Source organism: Pseudophryne corroboree, chromosome 3 (genome assembly GCF_028390025.1).
Source record: "Pseudophryne corroboree isolate aPseCor3 chromosome 3, aPseCor3.hap2, whole genome shotgun sequence".
Classification (NCBI taxonomy): domain Eukaryota; kingdom Metazoa; phylum Chordata; class Amphibia; order Anura; family Myobatrachidae; genus Pseudophryne; species Pseudophryne corroboree.
In genome coordinates, this window is record NC_086446.1 from 616,919,691 (window position 1) to 616,941,552 (window position 21,862).

At 44.0% G+C, this 21,862-nt stretch overlaps 1 protein-coding gene and 1 non-coding gene across 14 annotated transcripts in view; one reads left to right on the plus strand and one right to left on the minus strand.

Annotated features, from left to right (window-relative positions):
* Nucleotides 1–21,862, plus strand: part of PLCE1 (phospholipase C epsilon 1) — a 624,299-nt gene that overhangs the window by 588,283 nt on the left and 14,154 nt on the right. For 9 of the 13 annotated variants that reach the window (XM_063961638.1, XM_063961641.1, XM_063961643.1 and 6 more), the window contains 4 exons: nt 15,388–15,594; nt 16,080–16,244; nt 18,004–18,222; nt 19,130–19,345. In XM_063961638.1, coding sequence (XP_063817708.1) covers nt 15,388–15,594; nt 16,080–16,244; nt 18,004–18,222; nt 19,130–19,312 — 774 coding nt within the window. In that variant the 3' untranslated portion in view covers nt 19,313–19,345. The remainder of the gene's footprint in view (nt 1–15,387; nt 15,595–16,079; nt 16,245–18,003; nt 18,223–19,129; nt 19,346–21,862) is intronic. The other 4 variants (XM_063961640.1, XM_063961642.1, XM_063961650.1 and 1 more) reach the window with 1 other exon arrangement.
* Nucleotides 11,307–11,444, minus strand: LOC134899990 (U11 spliceosomal RNA). The gene has a single exon (XR_010173514.1). It is a non-coding gene; the product is annotated as a U11 spliceosomal RNA (small nuclear RNA).

Genomic DNA, 21,862 nt, shown 5'->3' on the forward strand with positions numbered 1-21,862 from the left:
CCACATACGGCTCTCACTCCACAGTGAACTCACGGCTTCCTCTCCTTTGCGACATTCGCATAGTGGGCATTGCAGGATACATCGCCGAGGACGCTCGGCTCTGGACCAGCCCACACAAGGAGAGGTATTTCATCTGTGCCCAACACCGGGTTAACCCGCAATTTGATGGTATGGGACATTTATTCAACTGATTATCCACTGTGCCTTCAGCATCCAGCTTTGCGGCTATTACTATTCATTGCTCTAAATATCAGCTGGACTCCATATTTCATGTGGACCTTTATTTAGGGAACTGACACAGTTGGTGTCTATTGAATCGGATTTACTGAGTTAAGGTGTGCTTTCCTAAATATTTTTAATGTTGCATTGTCACAACTTAGTTATTTTTATTTATGGTTAATACATTTACTATATATACATCGGCTCTCTTAATTCATTATTGTTCTCATTTCCCTTACATTTTGCGCAGCTGATTCTTTTGTTTTTATAAACTCTATTTTGTAACCTTTGAACACTGAATTGCAGATCCACCCATCTGTGGATGTCTGAAACCACGCAAAGTGAAATGTTTGAAGGTATGCTCCCACAACTGAAGATCCGAGATGGGCTGGAAGCCCATCATGCCACTGATTTTTCAGCTGGCTTTGGGGGTCATTCCGAGTTGATCGCTCGCTAGCAACTTTTTGCAGCACTGCGATCAGGTATAAAACTCGGCAAAACTGTGCATGCGTATACACCGCAATGCGCAGGCGCGTTGTACAGGTACAAAGAGATCGGTGCTGGGCGTTGGATTTAACGAAAAATCCATTTGCACAGTCGATCATAAGGTGATTGACAGAAAGAGGGCGTTTATGGGTGTCAACTGACCATTTTCTGGGAGTGTTTGGGGAAAACACAGGCGTGTCCAAGTGCTTGCAGGGCGTGTGTCTGACGTAAATTCCGGGACCAAAAAGACTGGAGCGATCGCAGTGGCTAAGTCCAAAGCTACTCAGAAACTGCACAAACTGTTTTTGTACCGCTCAGCTGCAAAGGTGTTCGCACACTTGCAAAGTGAAAATACACTCCCCCATTGGCGGCGACTATCTGATTGCAGTGCTGCAAAATGTTGCTAGCGAGCGATCAACTCTGAATGACCCCCTTTGTGTCTTAACAACGGTTATTGGTTTGTTGAAAACCACGTCCTCTACCACATCTACTCTGGCGCCATCTTTTTTGTCGTGATGGATTGCACCTGAATGAGGAGGGGGCAGCGGTGCTGGGGGGAAGGATGGTTAGAAGTTTGGAGGAGATTTTAAACTAGGTGCCTGGGGGGGAGGGTTTAGCAAAGAAATTACGGGTCATTCAGTAAGAATAGCAGGGGTGGCTTTAGTGAACAAAACGGGGGAGGAGTAGGGGGGAGGAATAGAGCAGACGGCAAGGGTAGTAACATGGGAACTAAAAAGGGTTTTAGAATAACAGTAACCAATGATGATTACGGGTCATCTTTGCTGCATAAGAATTATGATGTCCCTACCATAAGGGGAAATACATATCTCACTTGTATGTATGTAAATGCTAGAAGCCTTACAGGTAAAAAGGGGGAACTAGAAATCCTCGCAGCAAGCAAGGAATATGATATTATAGGCATTACTGAAACGTATCTCATGATTGGACAGTCAATCTAGAGGGTTACACGCTGTACAGGAGAAACAGACTAAATGAACGGGGTGGATGGGTATGTCTTTACGTAAAGCCATTTCTAAAACCTGTTATACGGATTGATATTCAAGAAGGCACTGTAAATACTATTGAGACGTTATGGGTAGAAATTGCATGCGGGGGTAAAAGAATAAAGACGTTATTTTTGGGATTATGCTACGGCCTGGTATTAATGTGTCTGACGAGAAATTGTTACTGAATCAAATTGAAAGAGCAGCAGGAGTAGGAGACATAGGTGGTCATTCCGAGTTGATCGCAGCCAGCAACTTTTTGCTGCTGCTGCGATCAACTAGCACACGCCTATGGTGGAGTGTATTTTAGCTTAGCAGGGCTGTGATCGCTTGTGCAGCCCTGCTAAGATAAAAAATTTCAAGCACAAGTAGACCATCCCTGTACATACTTACCCTCATTGACGATCTCAGCGATGCAGGAGCCGGCTTTGACGTCAAACATCCGCCCTCCGTTCTTCTGGACACGCCTGCATTTTCCAATCCACTCCCCGAAAATGGCTGGAAATGCTGTGGTGACGCCCAGGTCTGCCTCCTTCCTGTCCATCTTCTTTACGGTCCGCTCTGCGACCGCTTCCTTCTCAAGACGCGACCTAACCGTCGCCGGGCAACATCGCGCACGCGCACTACGGCCGCCGTGTATGGGCATTCCGCACCCGTTCGCACCGCAGTGATAAACCGCTGCTTGCGAACGGGTCGGAATGACCCCATAGTAGTGATGGGAGACTTTAACTATTCCGAGATAAACTGGAAAATCAATTCATGTGATACTGCTAGGGGCAATATGTTTTTAAACACGCTAAATGATAATTACTTAGTTCAATTAATCGAGGAACCAACTAGGTACAATGCAATCTTAGACCTGGTATTAACTAACAATGGGGAATTGGTATCAAATATTGAAGTAGGAGAGCCCATAGGTAACAGCGACCACAATATGGTCACATTCAATATCAGTTTTCATAAGCAGTCCTATACTGGCTCAACTAGGACTCTAAACTTTAGCAAAGCCAACTTTGACATGATGAAGGAAGCGTTAAGGGACATTGAATGGGAAATTCTTTTTCAAGGTAAAAATACTACAGAGAAATGGGATGTATTAAAATCACTGCTAATTAATAATACTAGTAAATTTATTCCCACCAGCAGCAAAAAAGGAATAAAAATCCCAAACCAATGCAAGAGACTAAAGAAGGAGAGTATAGGCCCTTTAAAGGACAAGAGGGGAGTCTTAATCAAAAATGATAATGAAATAGCAAACAAACTAAACAAGTTTTTTTCAACAGTATTTACCAGAGAGGTCCAAATGCTGGGTCTAACACAAAATCTCAACAAAGATAATGTCCCACTGCTAAATGCTCATTTATGTGAGGAGGTAGTCTGTGACCGATTAAAAAAGCTAAAGATTAATAAGTCACCTGGTACCGATGGAATTCACCCAAGGGTTCTTATGAAGCTGCACGCTGAACTAGCAAGACCTCTATTTTTGCTCTTCATGGATTTGATTAAAACGGGTATGGTTCCCTAAGACTGTATAGCGGAGGTAGTGCCGATATTCAAAAAGGGGAGCAAAGCTGAACCAGGTAATTATAGACCAGTTAGTCTTACATCTATAGTGGGGAAAGTATTGGAAGGTATTCTAAGGGACAGTATTCAAAAGTTCCTTGAAGCAAATAAGGTCATTAAAAGGAACCAACATGGATTTGTGAAGGACAGATCATGTCAGACCAACTTACTTGGCTTTTATGAAACAGTAAGTGCGAACCTTGATCAGGGTAAGGAGGTGGATGTAATCTTTTTAGACTTTGCCAAAGCTTTCAACACTGTACCACACATGCGTCTTATCTATAAGCTACAAGAAATAGGGCTAAGGAGCACAATATGCACTTGGGTCAGTAACTGGTTAGATAATAGGGAACACCGCGTTGTGGTTAATGGATCATTTTCAAATTGGACTAAAGTACTAAGTGGTGTGCCACAAGGGTCTGTACTTGGACCACTTTTGTTCAGCATTTTCATCAATGACCTAACAGTAGGTCTAGAGAGCATGGTGTCGATTTTCGCAGATGATACCAAATTGAGTAAGGTTATAAATACGGAGAGGGATGCCGAGTCTCTTCAGAACGACTTAACTAAACTGGAAGCATGGGTAGCAAAATGGAGAATGAGATTCAACACAGACAAGTGTAAGGTAATACACTGTGAGGGCAAGACCAAAAAGAACACCTACATACTAAATGGGGTAATATTAGGGGATTCTGTACTGGAAAAAGACTTGGGGGTTCACATAGATAACAAATTAAGCAGCAGTACCCAAAGTAGGAGTGCAGCAAAGAAGGCTAATAAGATATTAACATGCATAAAACGGGGAATTGATGCAAGTGACGAGAGTATTATACTCCCATTATATAAATCACTAGTGAGGCCACATCTTGAATACTATGTGCAATTTTGGGCACCATATTACAAAAAGGATATCCTGGAGCTAGAAAAGGTTCAGGCGACCAAACTAATCAAGTGCATGGAGACGCTGGAATACGAGGAACGGCTTGCAAGGCTAGGCATGTTTACATTGGAAAAGAGGAGACTAAGAGGGGACATGATCAACATCTACAAATATATAAGGGGTCAATACACAGAGCTTGGGAGGGACCTGTTTTCTATAAGATCAGCACAGAGGACACGTGGTCACTCGCTTAAGTTAGAGGAGAGTAGTTTCCGCACATTAAGGCGAAAAGGTTTTTTCAGAGTAAGGACAATACGTGTTTGGAATTCCCTGCCTGAGAGAGTAGTAATGACTCAGTCAACACCTTTAAGAATGGGTTAGATAAATTCCTATTGGATAAAGATATTCAGGGTTATGGTGCGTAGGCACGCATTATAGTTAATATAACTAGTCCTAACATAAAAATAACTAGTCCTATTATAAGACTGCATAGGAGACCACAAATAGGTTGAACTCGATGGACAAATGTCTTTTTTCAACCTTAGTTACTATGTTATTATGGTTGTTCCTTGAGTGCGGCCTCGAAAGGACTGAGGTCTAAAAGATTTGAACGCTGGTTCAGCGTATTTCTGTTTAGGAACTGGAGTGGGCAAGGGTAGGAAAACTGACTTTCCTCAAGTAACCTGAGAAATCCATTTGTCCAATTCAGGACCAAATAACATATCGCCAGTATAAGGCAACGCTTCTATTCCCCGTTTTGACTCAGCTTCTGCCTGCCAAGAACACAGACAAATTGCCCATCAGGCTGCAATTGGTGAAGCTGAAAGCTTAGATCTATCCTGTTCGACGTCCATAGAATCCGTATCTAAATACTCAGGCGATTCACAAATGTGATCAGCAATAAGTATAAGCTGGTCTTTGGAAAGATTCTGTTTTATGCCTAACTTGAGCTGTTTTGCCCATGCAACCACAGCCTTGTTAACCCAAACTCCAACTAAAGCAGTACTAAGCAACACTCCTACTACTGTATACATGGACTTTAGCATGGCTTCTAGCTTACGCTCCGACGGGTCTTTAAGCATCGTTGCAGTTGGGACTGGAATGCTTAACTTTTTTGACAGTTTGGAAACTGAGGAATCCACTGGCGCATTTTCCCATTTAGTAGTCGTAGATTCAGTTAGGTAGTTAGACAGAAACCGCATTGGCATCGACAACCGTTTATCTGGATTTTTTCATGCTTCCGTCAACTGCTTGTTAAGAGAATCTGAATAAGGAAAACACACAGTCGCCCTTTTTTTTTTTTAGCAAATAATACCTCATTCTTTGTCAGAGGCTCCACTTTCTCATTGAAATCTATTACCTGGCGCACTGCCCTGATAAGATTATCAATGCCCGTGCTATCGGTCCATGTATGTGAGCCGCGGCGCTGCTGCAGGAAGTCCCGGCTCTGTCTTCCCCTCACTGCAGTGAGAAGCAGTGCGATCTTAGGTGAGGCAGGTTTTCCCCCAGTACAGACTGTACGCGGCCAGCTACAGGGGAGCGGTGCCAGGCGGCCAGCTACAGGGGAGCGATGCAAAGCGGCCAGCGGCAGTGAAAGCTGACCGCGGCAGCACACAGGGGTGACAGGCAGCCAGTGGGGCACCCAGCTGCGGCAGTGTTGCTGAACGCGGCTGGGGAGTGCAGGGCAGCCATTCCTGTTTAAAGAAAACCTCAACTCCCCAACAGCTATCCATTAACTAACCAGCGCAAAGTAGCGGCGGCAATGCGATCTGATCGCCCGCTGTTACCTCAGGTGGGGTGTGGAGGCTCTGAAGGGGCTTCTGTAGCAAGCGTCGTCAAGCTCCTGCTGCCTTAGGCTGAAATCAGCTACCGCTGATTGAGGTCTATGGCGGGGCTCCTCTCCTGAGCTCCGACAAGCCGTTTCTGCACTGGGAATTACCCACAATCCCGGACCCAAGCTTCTTAGTAAGCTGGGAAGGGACGGGGATTGAAAATAAAAAAGACTTTTGAAAAATAAAAGTAAAATTTGGAGATGCCTCCAAACGTGCCTTATCTCTGTGAGACACAAAAAAAAAACACTGAGGCATCTTTGGAGTATGGAGGGGGGAGGAGGATTACTAATTTAAATATTTAAATATGCATATCCCTACTAACGCCGCATCCATATCCCAAGAGTTCTCCAGTGACCCCTAGTGGATGAAAAAGAAACAAGAAGTGTAGAGACAGGGGCAAATCAGGATTTTGGTACTTACCGATAAATCCCTTTCTCCGATTCCACAGGGGCCACTGGAGCGTAGTTACAATGGGGAAATAGTAGGCAGTAATTGGGAGCTGGCACTTTAAAATTCTCACACTGTGGCTAGCTCCTCCCCTACTATCTCCCCTCCAAGCCAGTCTACGTAAAACTGTGCCCGAGGAGAGCTGGAATAAACAAACCGTAAGGTAGAGGAGGTTAATGACGCCTTGTAAACCAGGATAACCTAAACCAAACCTGGAACAGAACCTGACAAAAAAAACAGGCTAGCCTGAACTCAACAAGCAGTCATATGGTGATCTGCAAACCGTTAAGTAAAAAACAAGGAGGAACAGCGCTGGGCGGGCGTCCAGTGGCCCCTGTGGAATCGGAGAAAGGGATTTATCGGTAAGTACCAAAATCCTGATTTCTCCTTCATCCACTAGGGGCCACTGGAGCGTAGTTACAATGGGGACGTCCCAGAGCTCCCAAAACGGGTGGGAGAGCGCTGAGAGCCCTGTAAAACCACTCGGCCAAACTGTGATGCAGAGGCCGCAAAAGTGTCAAACTTGTAGAATTTGACAAAACGAATGTCGGTCCGACCAAGTAGCCGCCCGACAAAGTATTCATGGAGACCCCACGGGCAGCTGCCTGCGAAGGTCCCACAACGCGCGTATAGTGCGCTGAAAAGGAAAACGGAGGCTCCCGAGCAACCGCCAAGAAGACTGTCTGATGGTCAGATGAATCCAACAGCCCAGCATATGCTGGGACCCCGGCTATTTAGTACGGGAGCATCGTACAGAACAAAGAGGAAAAACACTTCGTCGAATAGCCTAAGACCTCTGTAGAGAGAGTCGGCGAGCCCTGACAACATTCAAAGAGGACTGAAAGACACTAGTGTCAGATTTATATGAAAAACGTACATCCCCTCTGGAAGGAACGACCGCTGAGGCCGAAGCTCAGCCGGGGGAGTTGCCAATAGAGTACTCCCTGAAAGAGAGCCCGAACTTACGGCCGCCAGGCAAATCTCTTTTGGAAGAAAACCGAAAAAGGAAGAGACCCAAAATTCAGGTCAATGTGGTTTGAAGCGCAGCCGAGCAAAACCTCCCAGAGAAACCCAAGATGACGGCTGAATGGTAACTGAAAGAAGGGGAAAACCCCTTTTTATCCTTATTATGTCCCTTAAAGTTTTCCAAAAGTGGCAAAAGCGAGAAGAGGTAACAGACTTCTGAAATTTGGGCCCAGTAGGCATAACCGAACTAGGGAACTCCTCCCTTCTGAGGTCTCGTGAACAGTCACACGTTTAAACGAACTCAGTGTAAGATGAACAAAGAAAAGGATCCTGTTGAAGTAGACAGTCCAGTCGAGGTAGGAGCCAAGGCTCCTCTACTGAAAACAGGTGTAGCTGTATCTTCAAGTCATGCGCGGCCCAACCAGAGCCACGGAGAGGACTAGCACGCATATTCCCCTCCTGTGTTATCGACCGTGAGTTAGAAATAGAAAAGGAGGCAGGATAGAATAACCCGAAACTCCCAGGAACCCTGAGGGCATCCTCGGCTATTGCCGCCAAAGCTCACGTCCGAGAGTAGGAAAAGGTTAAAGAGTCAGTCAGAACGCCCTGAGGTCGATCTGAAATCTCCGCCCACAGCGGACCAGCTGACAAAACTCCGGGGAATGTTCCCTCACCCGGGAGTCTGACCTGGTAGCTTGACCTGGAAAGAAGATTGTTGTCCCCCGCTCAGAGGGGAATGTAGGCGACCACTCATTGCGTCGCAGCTTGACTGAAGAAATAGAGTACCTGGTACCGAGGAAGGAAAAATCCTCCGACGGACCCTGTTGAGAAAACGTCTATGAGGAGCATAAATTGGATCTGTGTCGAACCAGAAGCTCCTGGATCCTCCGGATATTCAGAAGCCCCTAATGTACAGAGTGGGATAGTAGCAGTAGATTGTCCCATTAGGGAACCAACGTCACCTCCTGCCCTTGAAAAAGAGCTATTCTGTGATCTTCCTGAACCCTGTGGGAGCGGAAGAGAGATCAAAAGGAAAGGACTGACAGTGAAAATAAGAATCCTATAATGCGAATCTGAGAAAAGCCCGATAAGGAAAACCCAGCGGAAATCAGTAAACAGGCATCCCTGAAGACAAGGGACACGTAAACCTCCCTTTCTTGTTCAAACTAGCAATCACAGACTGAAAGGATTCTAAGGCCAGAATAGGCCTGGCCGAGCCAACTTGCTTCGGAACGTGAAAAGAAAACAAAGGCCTGAGAACTGTCCCGATTCAAATGATCTGTGAAAAACAGGGAACAACACCCTTTGCGATTAGAAGCATATGGAGCGCCGCCTGCATTATGACTCTCTTGTCATCGTAAATCGGCTGATCCATGCCGAGGGACTCCTGAGATGGTTGTACCCCAAAATCTAGTCTGTAACCGCCCAAGCCTTGTCCCCCTGTAGTGGGTGTATAGGATGACCGAAAATCAGACTGGACCGAGGATGTTGAACCTCTGCTTCAGCCTTTTAACCCCGAGATCCCCTGGCTACGGAGAGATCGCCCGTGTGGAGTCGAAAGCTTGAAAGGGCACGAAAAAATCTAAAGGAAAGACCGATAAAGGTCTGTCTTGGAGCTTGGGCAGTAGTAGGAGAAATCAAAGTGGACTTACCTCCAATGGTTCAAGAAATCCTGCAGAAAGTTCCTTCCCCTGAACGATCTGCCCCGTAGGATTTCATGTTCACCTGTCACTGTCGCAGCCCCAGAGGTCGTCGGGTTAAGACAGCCCAAGCGAAAATGCAGGTTCCGAGTCTGCAGACGTGGAGACCTCCAAAGAACATAAAGCAGAATCGTGATTCTGACCTGTACCAAAGTATCAATTGATCCTGATGCGAAACATCCTATAACCTAGAGGACAATTGTTCCACAACCTACCTGCTCCGGACCAGGTAGAACCCCGCTGCCGTATATGTGTCTTTGATGGATCCCTGAGCCAGGTTGCCTCAGGAAAACGGCAGCTTGTTGGACCGGCGATACATCGAGGGGTATACCCTGGAGAGGTTCTGATATCATTTCCTGCCGTCTGCGGGGAAAGGATAGGAAAACAAACATTGTTTGATACCTGAAATTGTGTATTCGGGTGTCTGCCGGCCGTCTACCGGAGCCTGGCCAGCTCATCCGAAACTGGACCAGTCGCTGTCATTTAGTCATCGGCGTCGAACCCTGATGGACTTGACGTGTCCGTCTCCTTTACCTGCAGTCTCAGACGAACTGCTGTATAATGCACCTGGATATTCTGAGACACTGGTTCAGACTCCACAGAAAACAGACATCATCAGTATTGTAACATGGAAGGTTAGCAAGGTTCCTTTAGAAACCTGGAGATGTGAAATGACGTACCAGGTCTCTGGTTAACAGCGACATTACCTGTATAATCTGAGCTGTTCAAACAGGAGTGTCCTGCAGGTGCGTGGAGGGCTAAGCAAATGGCTCCACCGCATACTTCACACCTAAGAGGGAATTCTTTGACTATCCCAGGTGAGACAAACGAAAGGAGAAAAGGTGGGTTAAACAAACACAGCCCTATGTAAGGTCTGCACTATAATGTGTAACCGACACGATTCAAATAAACTTTCTGGAGCAGCGGAGACCTGAACCAGTAGCGCTGCGCTGTGGGACAGGAGTCTTAGCCCTAGGCTATAGGATCCCCCCTTAAAGTTTTTTTTTTTTTTTGGATGTTCAGATACCCGCTACTAGCGTACTGAGCCACAGCGTTATTTGTCTGATGCCTTAAACACATTCCCCAAATTACTAATAGCATTAGTAACTAGTGACACCAAGGGATAATAAAGCGAAGGCATCACCCTGCCCTGTATGTAGTGTACCGCTAATTTAGGTGCACCAGATGTTTCTCGGAGGTTGCGCTGGCTTTCCAAAATGGTGACCAGCCTGCGAGAAAAGATGGGGGGAAATGTTATGTGGCAAGGTGGGGTATTTTGTTATTAGAAAACATTGCGGAAGTGTTTGTTTTATCCCCTATATATGGTATTGTATGCATATATATATATATATACACATACACCACAGTGAACCCAACCGGGTAGAGAAATACTGTGTATGTGAACCTAATAGGGTAGATAAATACTGTCTATGTCCAGTTCCTGTAATAGAGCAGGTTCCCTGATCTACATGTATAAAATGTTGGGGAGAAGACTGCCCTGTAGAGAGGAATGTAGCTATATTTCAGCAGCACAATGCATACAAAAACTAAAAACCCCAGAGACAGGATCTGTTGCCTAGAGACAGTAACCGAGCTGGGAGCCCGCTGTTATAAGCCATCACCCCCCCTCATACCTTGTACTATGCACAGAATCCTCCCTGCACAGCCAGGAGAGGAAATGAGCTTTCAGCGGCCCAGGGAGCGGGGGACTGTGGTGCGGCGTGTCATGCCGCAGCGGCCGGGGAGCGGAGAGAGCCCGCTGTACAGAGCGGGAGTTAGCTCCGCCCCCTGCTTCGACGCCAAATTCGAATCCGCTGCATAGACAGCGGAAAGCGCCCCTTCTGTATCCCCCGGCCGCCTCACTTAGTAAATGTATCTCCCCGGCCGCCTGAATGCTGCGGCCGGTGAACGGAGAGTGTAAATGTATCTCCCCGGCCGCCTGTATGCTACGGCCGGGGAACGGAGAATGTAAATGTATCCCCCGGCCGCCTGTATGCTGCGGCCGGGGAGCGGGGAGTCTGAGCCCGCCGAACGGAGCGGGAGTTAGCTCCGCCCCTTGTATTACCCGCCGGGAGAATGTATTTGTATATCACCCGGCTGCCTGTATGCTGCAGCCGGGTAGTGAAGAGCGCTGAGCCCGCTTACAGAGCGGGCTGAAGCTCCGCCCCCCACATAATGGCGCCAAGTTCAAATCAGTAAGTGCGCCTTTTAGGACGCTCGGAGAGTCACTCACAAGCAGTCCTGATAGCAAAAATTATGCTTCCGAAATCTCTTGATATCGATTCTGCACCATGTCCCCAAACTAGGAGACCATGATGTGCCATACATTAAATCAAGTAAAAACATACATCAGTCTGGAGGGGGGGAGATTGTACTCACCGCTGTCCTGATGTAGTGTCGTCAGGAGCCGCGCCCATCCGCCCCTCGTTTCTTCCACAACATGAAATATCGCTGCCTTTTTAAAACTCAGCAAATGGGTATTGTTCTCAATTATAGGGATGTATGTCTAGTAGTGTCCACAAGTTTGATGGTGCAACCATAGAACCCTCTCTGAAATGTGGACTTTTACAAATATAAGCAACTATTAAAAAATAAAGACAAAGTGTACAGTTTGAAACCATGGCCCTCATTCCGAGTTGTTCGCTCGCTAGCTGCTTTTAGCAGCATTGCACATGCTATGTCGCCGCCCTCTGGGAGTGTATCTTAGCTTAGCAGAATTGCGAACGAAAGAATAGCAGAATTGCGAATAAATAATTCTTAGCAGTTTCTGAGTAGCTCGAGACTTACTCCTACACTGCGATCAGCTCAGCCCGTTTTGTTCCTGGTTTGACGTCACAAACACGCCCTGCGTTCGGCCAGCCACTCCCCCGTTTCTCCAGACACTCTTGCGTTTTATCCTGGCACGCCTGCGTTTTTCTGCACACTCCCAGAAAACGGTCAGTTTCCACCCAGAAACACCCACTTCCTGTCAATCACACTCCGATCACTTCAACGATGAAAATTCTTCGTTCGGACGTGAGTAAATCTACTAAGTTTTGTGCTAAAATACTTAGCGCATGCGCACTGCGTACCATGCGCATGCTTGCCTTAATCGCTCCGTTGCGAAAATCGTCAACGAGCGAACAACTCGGAATGACCCCCCATATTAAAAAGCAATTGCACAAAATAGAATATAAGACATACAGTTACAAGACAGCTGTTTATTCAAGCAATTTCCCAAATGTTAGAGATAAATTCATAAATTACCGCTATAGGGCCATTTAACAAAAAAAAGAGGACAAATTTGTTACATTTTTTTTTTATAATTTCTTCAATATTGTTTTTCTGTGTCCCACATATGAAGTCTTAGATGGAGCAACATTAATCTTAAATATAATGTTGGTATCTACATTATTAAGTAGAGAGAACATTATGTAAAGTTCACAATATTCCAAAGAAGAAAATGTTGATAAGGGATGCAATTTAATGTTTGATTTTCCCACACATTACATGTAATGTTAGTTACAGCAAGCTGGACCAGAATTTGTAATTAAATGTCAACCTAAGTTTTTTTAGCAAAGAAAGTAAATTACACTTGAAAGCACATTAAATTGTTCTTAATCCTGCAATAGTATATTTTATACATATTCCATCTATTTGGAAGTTATGCAGTATTGTTCATTTAGCAAACAGTAGACATGTAACGTTAGTTACTTTAAAATGGCCCACTGTAGATGTGTGTAATATTACACTGATTTTGCTTCTGTTCATTCTATGCATATAGTGTTTTTCATCAGGTACAGTAGAATTACATTGTAATAATCCAGTTTCACAACCCAGCTCTTAAATGGGGGGTATCCAATTAGCCCTGCTGCTGTATCAACCGAACAACATGGCTGGAAATCACGATTAATGACTGATGGTCATTATCGCGGTATCCAATTAGAGACCCTTTTGATTGGCCGAAATTCGAGCCACGAAAGTGCAAAAACACATGGGAAAATACGTGTTATCGCGGCTCCAGCAGGCCACTTATTGCAGATTCTGCTTTGGGTGCCTGTGCCAGACGAAGCATAATCCATGATAAGTGCTGGTATCGGGAGTAGGAGAGCGCTTCATCGGGGCAAATATGATAGCCCCTGGCAACACAATTACCCGCAGTCATTGACCGCCGGTAATTTGATACCCACCTTACTCTCTTTGATATGCAGATAAATGGACAAACTACCTTGCTTAACATACTTTTCATGCAATTCATTCTTGCATAACAAACCAATGTGTGTATATTGTAGCCACCAAAGGAAATTTTTGCCCAATTAATAAATTCAACTTTATCAAGAATTTTTTTTATAAACTCATTAAATCTATCCTGACACCGTGACCACTAGGGTGGCCAATCCCGGGCCATTTTTTCAATCCCGGGAATCAGGATTGAAAAATGATCAATCCCAGGATTCCTGAGATTGGTTTCTTTTCATTGTGTCACAACCACCACAGCCCCCGACACCCTGCCCAGACCAACCCACGTAACTCACCCGTGTCTGGACCTGTGTATGTGGGTGGTGTGTTTGGTGTGAGTCAGTGCAGGCGATGACGTCCTGGCATCTAACTTCACGTCACGCTGCGCAGTGCACACAGCTGGGGGGGGGGGGGGGCTCAGCAGCGGTAGCCGGGCAGCGTCTGAGACTCCCGAGGACCCTCAACACTGCCCGGCATTACTGTCTTCTTCATTTGCAGTAATGCAATAAAAGATTCTTCACCAGGCCTACTACACCCCAAAACTTAGATTATTATTGGAGCAGCTGATAACTCCAATTGTTTCAAATGTCACTCCTCCGATGTCGATACATTTCATTGTCTTTGGTCCTACCCAGTGGTTCAATCTTTTTGGTCAAATGTTCAATCTTATGTAAATGAGGTGCTACATATCCCCTTCTCCTCGTCGTGGGCATTATGGAATGAAAATCCCCAACCCCCTTTACGGCGCCTTCCCAAGGGCACTAATCTACTGTTGGCTAAAGTAGCGGCAGTGTCAAAAAAAACAACAATTTTATCTCAGTGGATTCATTCTGCTTCTATCCCTATTTCTCTTATGCTGCCGAGATTGGCCCATGTATACAAGATGGAGTGGATAGAATGTGCGCTAGATTTGGAATCTAGTTCACCTAAATTTTTTGACATATGGCTTCCCTATATACTGACCCTATCGATAGAGGATAAAGAGTTTCTCCGCGGCATAGTTCACCTAACTTCTTGGTGTAATATGACAACATTAAAGAGGGGATCTCCACCTTTTTAAGATGATACCTTTTGCCATAATTATTAATACTCCTAAGACATGACTTTAACTGTCCTATGTTACTGGTCCTCTTGGTAAGATGACAACTCTATTTGCATCTCTTGTTACTTGTTACTCATTAATTATTAATTCTTAACTAATCTTTATACATACAATGTCCCTATGTGGAGCTTGCAGTGTCTGCTTCAACTTTTGCCTATGTCCGCTAATGTGTTGACCTGTATACATGAATATTCTTTTATGAAAATGTCTGTATATGTTTTTCTCTTAGCAATAAAAACTATATTAAAAAAAAAAAAAACACTGCCCGGCATTGAAAAAACAAAGGGTCTGGTTAATCCCAAAATCCCCGGGATTGGAGTTTCCAGTTTTTGGCCAAGATCTTGGGATCCCGCCGATCCCAGGATTGGCCACCATAATGGTCACTGCTAATAGCTAGGATAAGTCCCTACAGCTTTGATGATAGGTCTTAAGCTTATGTTCTACTTACACTGAGTTGAGGCATCGGAATCCTTCTTCCATCTACTACATATACACCACAGATATACAATTATAGAGCAGTGGGCTCTGATATAAACTCTATCTACATCAGCAAGAACATCTGCCAGACTGAAAGTGCAGCACTTGGAATAACCTATGTCATTATTAAGTAAAGGGATCTGGCAAAAGTGAACACTTCGTAACATAAAATAGTTACAGCAATAGCAGGTAAAGTCACGTGTGTGTAGTAACCACTGGGCCGAACATTAATCATCCACGCTGATTTGTTTGGGGTCAGGAAAAATATCTGTAATCACTTATATGCAAGTTAAGTAGATCCCCATCTTTCATAAATTTCAGTGATGTTTAGCTGTGAATTACTATGGCCGCTGACAGCATAAATCACTAATCTCTGGTTTGGTAAACCGGCCGCTCTATGCGACCTCTTCAGAAGATGTGTGTGTTTTCACATTTTCCTTTTCCTTCAACAATATGATAACTCTAGCGGTTTTTTTTAATTTTTTTGCTGCAGATTTTGGCTACTAATAAAAGACCTGAAAATAGCATGGAGTATTTCTTGATGGAAGAAAAATGCTTTATATCAAAGGACAAAAATGAGTGCAAGAAACTCCCATTCCAAAGGGTGATTGGCACGGAAGAAGACGTCCTACAGGTTCTAAATAGCTGGTTTCCAGAGGAAGGATACGTGGGACGGATCATTCTGAAGACACAAGAAGAAGTATGTTCAGATCAAGAAAAGTATAGTATTGTCCCACTTGGTATCCAATCAGTTTGTCAGAAAAACATACATACAGCTAGATCCACGGTTATCTTGGCTTCTTTGCTGCGCATAGGCACACCATGGTTTATTTACATAAACCCTTCATGTGATCTATTCTCAGCTGCAATACAATACAGAGAATAATACAGCAGGGGATTAAGTCATTACAGCAGGGGATTAAATCCGACTGCCCAGTTTCAATTAATTCTATTAAAGGCCAAGATAAACATGGACCCATCTGTAGGAGTAGGAAGGTTCAAGTGGTTCTTAGTGGCTCACTGAGGTGAGACCTATGTAGCTCAGTTAGTGTAAAGTGCTTAGGAGAAACACATGGAGCTGTAACTGCTTAGAACGTTTTGTTATGTGAGCATTCAGAGTTCATGCTGATGTTAAACTGATTGCTGCTGGCACTACAGCTGATATTTGTTCATGTTCTTTTTTAGAATCTAAATGACAAAAACATTTCCGTGGAGAAGGAAGAAAAGGAGCCGCCTGTCAGTTCAGATGATGAGAGTTTCTTTGTCCAGGTACATGATGTCTCTCCTGAGCAGCCACGCACTGTTATACGAGCACTGCGCTTCAGTACAGCACAGGACGTTATTCAGCAGGTAATCAGACTGTCTCTGTCTATGCTGCCAAGTTTCAGGGATATTTTTCAGTCATGCAGCGGTTCAGCATTTATACATCTGTGAAGGTCCATACACACTTAACGATAAAATGAGCGACGTCGCTCATTTTCCCCCTCCTTGAGCGACGTCGCTCATTTTATCGTTAAGTGTGTATGCCGCCAGCGACGACCGATGCGCGGCCCCGCGGGTCGGCAACGATCGTCGCTGTCGGTAGGGCATGCATGAAGGATGTGGACTGTCGTCCACGACCTTCATGCAGGGCTGGCGGGGGCGTGACGTCACTGAGCGATATGAGCGGTCATATCGCTCAGTGCGTACAGGCGGCCGCCGACTGGCCGGCCCGGGAGGGGGAAACGTTAGACGATGTCGCTCACAGAGCGACATCGTCTAATGTGTATGGGCCTTGACAGCCCAGCCTGCCTCCTAAGTCTTGTTTTATTTTTCTTGTATTTGTTAGTATAAATAAAATGCATCCTCTGTAGCCTGACATCCTCACTTAAAACAAAGTACTCACCTGTCTGAAAGATATATTGCTCCAAGATTACTGCTCAATCACTGAACTTAACATATGTAGTAATAATGAACTTCACCTGTTTGTTCACTTATTCGAATAAGGAGTCTGACTTTTTATTTTTTGTGTGTATATGATTACATTATATATATTACATTATATATATATATGTGTGTGTGTATGTATGTATATGCAATATATTCATATATACTGTGCTAGAACCAGCACTCCACTTTTGTTATTGAAATACTTGTCCTGGTGCCCTCCTGAATGTGTTCACGTCAATCATATGTGGGGTAAACGGTGGCACTCATTGTCACATGTAAGCAGTGTGTCTCTGACTTTGAGTGTACAAGTGACTGTGAGTGCCGCCATTTACCCCACATGTCTGTCTGTTTGTCTGTCTATCGATATATCTATCTATGAGAGCGGATCAATAAAATATCAAGACCTCTCACATGTGTAATGTTCTCTCTTTCATTCTAATATCCAACCAGGCCAGAGCAGGTAGACCACTGCTTCCTCTCACGGCCATTAGCCTGCGCCTCATATCAGTCATACTGTCCCCACATCAGGTGTAAGATGGCGTGGCTGGCGGAAACATGGTCACACATTGAGATGTGTACTGTGGTCAGATTTCTATGACTAAAGGACACATAAGCAGCTGAAATTCATCACCAATTTGTTGTGGTGTACGGTGATAACGGCATGTCATGGAAACAGGTTTGGGTTTGGTGCACTGCCTTTAATAACGGTGGGTCAGACGTTCAACATGAGCAGCGGTTGGGCGGCCAAGAGCATCTATCACAGGCAGTGCACCAAACCTGTTTCCATGACATGACATTATCACTGTATACATGGACAAGTTGGTAATGAATTTCAGCTACTGACGTGTCCTTTTGTCGTAGAAATCTGATCACACTACGCAAATCAATGTTTGACCATGCGTCCGCCAGCTCCGCCATCTTATACCTCATGTGGGAACAGTATGATTGATATGAGGCGCAGGATAATGGCTGTGAGGGGAAGCATTGATCTACATGTTCTGGCCTGGCGGGAAATTAGAATGTAACAGAGAACATTACATACGTGAGAGGTTTTGTTATCAATCTATCTATCTATCTATCTGGCAGCATGCACAACATAATGTTACGGTAAACAAGGAAAACATATATAGTTCCCTAAAACTTCATAAACTTACATATATTTCCCTTGTTATTGTCTCAGGCCCTCAGCAAAGCCAAATACTCATACAGAATACTGAACAATCCTAATCCTGGTGACTATGTGCTTCTAGAGGAGGTGATGAAAGAGACGTCAACCAAGAAGTCATCAACCACAAAAACATCTCAGAGAGTCCTCTCTGACCATGAGTGTGTTTTCCAAGCACAAAGCAAATGGAAAGGAGCTGGAAAATTCATCCTTAAATTAAAGGAGCAGGTCCAGGTACAGTAATGGGCAGCAGGAGTGTGTCTGACACTTGGCGTGTGAGACATCCTCCCAGAGACGTTACATGAAGTATGTTGTCATTTTAACACCTTCTTACATTTCAGAAAGGATGTCTGTGTCATTTCCGGTAGGATTATATGTCTGCTGTGCAGACAAGTACATTTTATGTGCAACATGCCAGGCATCTGCTGCGCTTTATCACACTGTGTTTCTTTGAAGATAGAATTACTCTGTCAGATAGGACTTTGTGAAGGTTAAATTGAGAATCAGTGTCACCAAGTGACCAAAATAACTTTGTTACTTCACAACAGTATGCACCATTATTCATATTCCTGGTAATATATAGAAGTAATAATATTGGCGTTATACGTTATCATTTAAATTAAGGCTAGCAGCATCCTGTCTTTCCCCCCGTTATATAAATGCCATTTCCAGAAGCAGCGACATGCGTTCTGTCGGCCTACAGTCATATAATCAGGTGTCATTACAATGAACAAAACGTAATCTCTACAGAAACAGCCAGTTGTTTGTCACTAAGTCTCAACCTAACTGACTACTAACTATGACATTAGGAATCAAGTGCACCAGAAAAGAGAATTAATCTGGAGGAAAGTGTGCTGGTAGCAGATTTCCCTGATTGGAATGAGTTTACAAACTCTGGGTTCTACTTAGGAATTTATGGCAAATGCTTCTTTCTCCAGTGAGGAATCCTCTGTTTTAGGTGGTGGAGGTACTTGTAGTGCTGCTGTGCTTGCTAAGGAGGCTTTGCAAGGGAAAGGTGTCACCAGAGGTAGACTCCTAAAAGGCACAATCGCCTGATCTTTGGCGAAAACTCATTTTTTTCCAGATTTAACTAAGCTTAATAAGTATACCACTATGTGCCTAATACACAGTTGTTTCTTAGCAGGCAGCAAGAGATGACAAGAGAAAGGGAATCTCTATCGCCAGTGAACTGAAGAAGCTAGCAAAGTCTAGCAGGCAGTCCCGAAACTTCACTTTGTCTCCTCAGATCATGTCACCAGAAGGTACCCAGAATAAAGATGAAAAACCTGCATGCAGTTTGTCCGTCAATGACATCAGTGAATAGCAACTATATTTGTGTGCATCGTATTCCGTGCAGGTATGGGTGCTCTACCTGTTTCTTTTCTTCCTCACTTATTCTGTATTTATGTGTGTTATATACAGAACTAACAATACAGATAAGATACTAACTATGAAATTAAAGTGAAGGACACTTTTCTTCCTATAAATCTGGTAACGACTTCTGAGATCCCTGCAGTCTACAGTGTAGCTGTCCTGCTGTATGTCTGCGGACAGAGCTGGCAGGGAATATGCACTGGAATTGCTATATTATAATAAAGATGAATCTAGAAAATAGGAGCAGATGCACAAATCATAAGACAGTCAGTGTTCATTACAAATATTTGGGGAGATTCATCAAACCTACGGAGTACCAAGTGGTGATGTTGCACATAGCACTAATCAGATTTTATAGCATGTACTGTACTAGATATAGGATTGCTCAAATCTGACTGGTTCCTCAGAATCCACTTGTCATTTGAGGGTTTGATAAATCTCTCCCGTTATCTGTAAAGCATTGTCATTGCAACTCCTTTGAATATATTTTTCTTAACACCACACATTTAGGGCCCGTGTGCGTGATGCAGGCGTGGACACCATTCTGCCGAGTCTGTCTACATCTATAAAGCAGCAGTAATTTAAAAGGCAAAGGCAACCTAGTTTTGCTTTATAAATGATTCATGCTACCAGGCTTCGTATCACTGTCTGACTTCTGAAATTATTATTATTATTATTATTTTTTTAATTGTACCATGCCATGCTTTGATAAACATATGTTTTAAAAAAAATAATACGGTCAGACTCAGCGGAATTCCACCCATGCCTGCAGGCTTATTACACCAGGCCCTGGTCTGGTGCTTTCTGTCCAAACACCCTGCTCGGACATCACTGGAGTAGGCACTACATAAACACATGTAGCATGTACTGTGCCAAACAATGGCTACTATTTCTAGTGGTGGTAATAATAATAATAATAATGTAAAAACAGCTTTTCCCAACTGCCTATAAAATGCTCCCATCATTTACCACACTGAAGGCTGCCGTCCTGTGACCTGGACCAGTATTCTGGACACATCAGCCTATAAATGCTGCGGGAGCCTGTGGTTGCATTTCAGAATGTCAAATTATTCTATTGAGTTTATGCTCCGTATTCTCCTAAGTGTTAACTAGAAAACAGTTGCTTGAAATTAAAAAAAAAAGTGCGTGTCCCCCACTCAATTCTTTATCTATGGGGGGGGGGGGGGGGGGGGGGATCACAACTTTGACGCATTATTCCTCAACAACCGGACCACTTCTCAAAATTCTACAACCTTAATTTACATCTACATCACACACCATATCAAATGACATCTGAACCATCAAAATCAGGGGGTTGTCATTACGGAGTAGTTGCTCTCACAGGGAAATTGCTTATTGCCATTTAAATATATAGATTCTACTTACAAAATAGCCATCTCTGCTGTATGTAGGTGTCTGGTATATTCTAATCGTATTAGCGCATGGGAAGCATGAAGCATGCTTTAGGATATGAATGTGACAAGCTGGGTTTTTTGTTGTATATTACGGTGGGTGGTTAAAGGGATTGTGTTCTGTTCATAAAGTTTTTTTTATATTTTTATTTATTTAGATTTACAAAACACCAAGACTCTTACCCCCTAAACAAGTAAATAAATAAATCACATTTAGATGTCTCGTCCCTCTGACATATAAACGTGGAATCAGAATTATCAAGGATATCTCTACTGTTTCCTGATGCTTACAGCACAAAAGCAGTAATACTGTAATCTACCGCCGATTCATGTTATCGCATTACACAATGCATGCTATTCTGTGCTGTCTTCCGGGATTACTCTACTTGCACTACAGCTGTAAAGAATTTTTAATCTAGAAATACCATGCGCTGTAGTGTTACTTAAAAAAAAAAATATATATATATACACATACATATATGTATGTATGTTTTGGAATGAATCTATATGCCCTAAACAAAATTACCAATACAAATGATTCAATGCATTGAAAGAGCCATCTCCCTACATAATCTGTGATGCATCTTGTTTAAAGTTGTGGTAAAGCAATTTGTGTCTACAGATGTGTCCTCATACATATTTGCTGCAGTCACACCAAACAGCCCCTCTTGGCACGCCAGGTTGCGTGAGAGTCTAGCGTCAGGCGTCCTCTTTGAAAAAATGCATTTTATGCGCAATGTGATGTACGCATGAGTAGTTTCATTTATGACACTTGTATATCTGTGTGCGATTGAGTCTCTGAATCAAAATGCTACAATGTATCAGAGCCAGCTCACTCACACCAGGTATCTCCCGCTGCATGGCGCATTGAGGCTAGATGCATGAGGACCCATCTATGTACGTTTTCCAGCCAGTGTGGGATCAGAGGCAAATGTCTTTCTGTTGAACACATAGTGGTTAGACGTTGCAATAGTGCAAATCGCAGATCTCTACAGTACAGTGTGGTCCATACTCCTGAGTGTATATATACCTCCAGGCATTATGGGTGTATTTAGTGTTCTCCATAGGGATTAAAGGATCCGTACACA